This window comes from Austrofundulus limnaeus, unplaced genomic scaffold, assembly GCF_001266775.1.
Source record: "Austrofundulus limnaeus strain Quisiro unplaced genomic scaffold, Austrofundulus_limnaeus-1.0 Scaffold28, whole genome shotgun sequence".
Taxonomy (NCBI): Eukaryota; Metazoa; Chordata; class Actinopteri; order Cyprinodontiformes; family Rivulidae; genus Austrofundulus; species Austrofundulus limnaeus.
In genome coordinates, this window is record NW_013952430.1 from 1,401,259 (window position 1) to 1,402,507 (window position 1,249).

At 34.4% G+C, this 1,249-nt stretch overlaps 1 protein-coding gene across 1 annotated transcript in view; it reads right to left on the bottom strand.

Annotated features, from left to right (window-relative positions):
- LOC106515309 (catechol O-methyltransferase domain-containing protein 1) overlaps positions 1-497 on the bottom strand; it is a gene marked incomplete at its 5' end in the record, with an annotated part of 1,634 nt that extends 1,137 nt beyond the window's left edge. The window contains 2 exon segments of the mRNA XM_014005025.1: positions 17-135; positions 392-497. Of these exon segments, the coding sequence (XP_013860479.1) occupies positions 17-135; positions 392-497 (225 nt within the window).
- Positions 498-1,249: the final 752 nt, after the last annotated feature.

Sequence of the window (1,249 nt, forward strand, 5' to 3'; positions counted from 1 at the left end):
CCCCCACAGATCTCACCTCTTTGAAAAAAGGCTTGGCAATTTCAATGTAGGTGTCTACGATTTCACAAGCCACCACTATGCCGTTCTCCGGCATGGCCAAAGCCATACTCAGAGCGTTGTACCCCGTGTACATCCCTACAGGAAAAATGTAACAAATGTTTGAATGTGAGTTTTTTTGTTCTTTTAAGTTGATCAAAATAGTTTTGATGAACTGACTGAATGAATATGGATGTATTTAAATGCATTGCATCAAAGCATCATATTTATTGTGATTGAGTCTTTTGTCTAAAGATAACAACTATCACTTTCTTAAAGTTAAAAGACACAGAAACAACTCAGTTAGGCCTCTTTGGGTCATTGGGTCAAAGGGCAGCAGGAGAGTTAATCTTACCTATTTCAATAGCTTTTGACGCGTTAATCAATCTGATGAGATTTGCCATAAACTGCGCTTGTTCACTGGCCACCATCATGATATTCCATGGATCTTCAAGGGTTCTCTGAAATTAAAACAGGAAATAACAAAGATTTAGTTGTAGTTGTTGTTGATGCAGTGTTGTATAAAGTACCTCAAAGTGATACTTGAGTACAAGTACAAGTATCTTATCATAAAATTATTTAAAGTCTCCTCTATTACTTGAATAAAAGTCTTTTTACAGTAAGTATCAAAAGTAAATTTCTGACATCAAATGTGTTTAAGTATTAAACGTAAAAGTATTGAGTAAAGATGAGCTGTGAGATTCTTCAAAAAACATTTTTTAAAGGCGTGCAGCTGTGATGGATTTTGTACAAACTAATACCGTGTCAGAATGATTAATATTTATTCTTCTTATCCAACTACAATTTAATTCCCTCTATCCTGAAGATACAATTGATCAGGATAGTATTTTTTGCCACTTCAGTAGAAAGCAGAACTGAATATCTTAATATTAGTATCTTAGCTTCTTCATCATCAGTGGCTTTTTTTGTTGTGTTTTTTTAAGAAGAAAAAGTAAGAGAATAGTGAAATGTAATAGAAAAGAGTGAAAGAGAGATTACAAGATATGTGTAATATATATAAAGAAACCACAAGACAACACACCCGACATCTTGGCTGTACACCTACAGAAACAGAGATAACAAAAACCACAGCAACAAAAATGCATATCTATATAATTATGATTATAGCCTTGCTGAAAGGTATACACACACACACACACACACACACACACACACACACACACACACACACACACACACACACACACACACA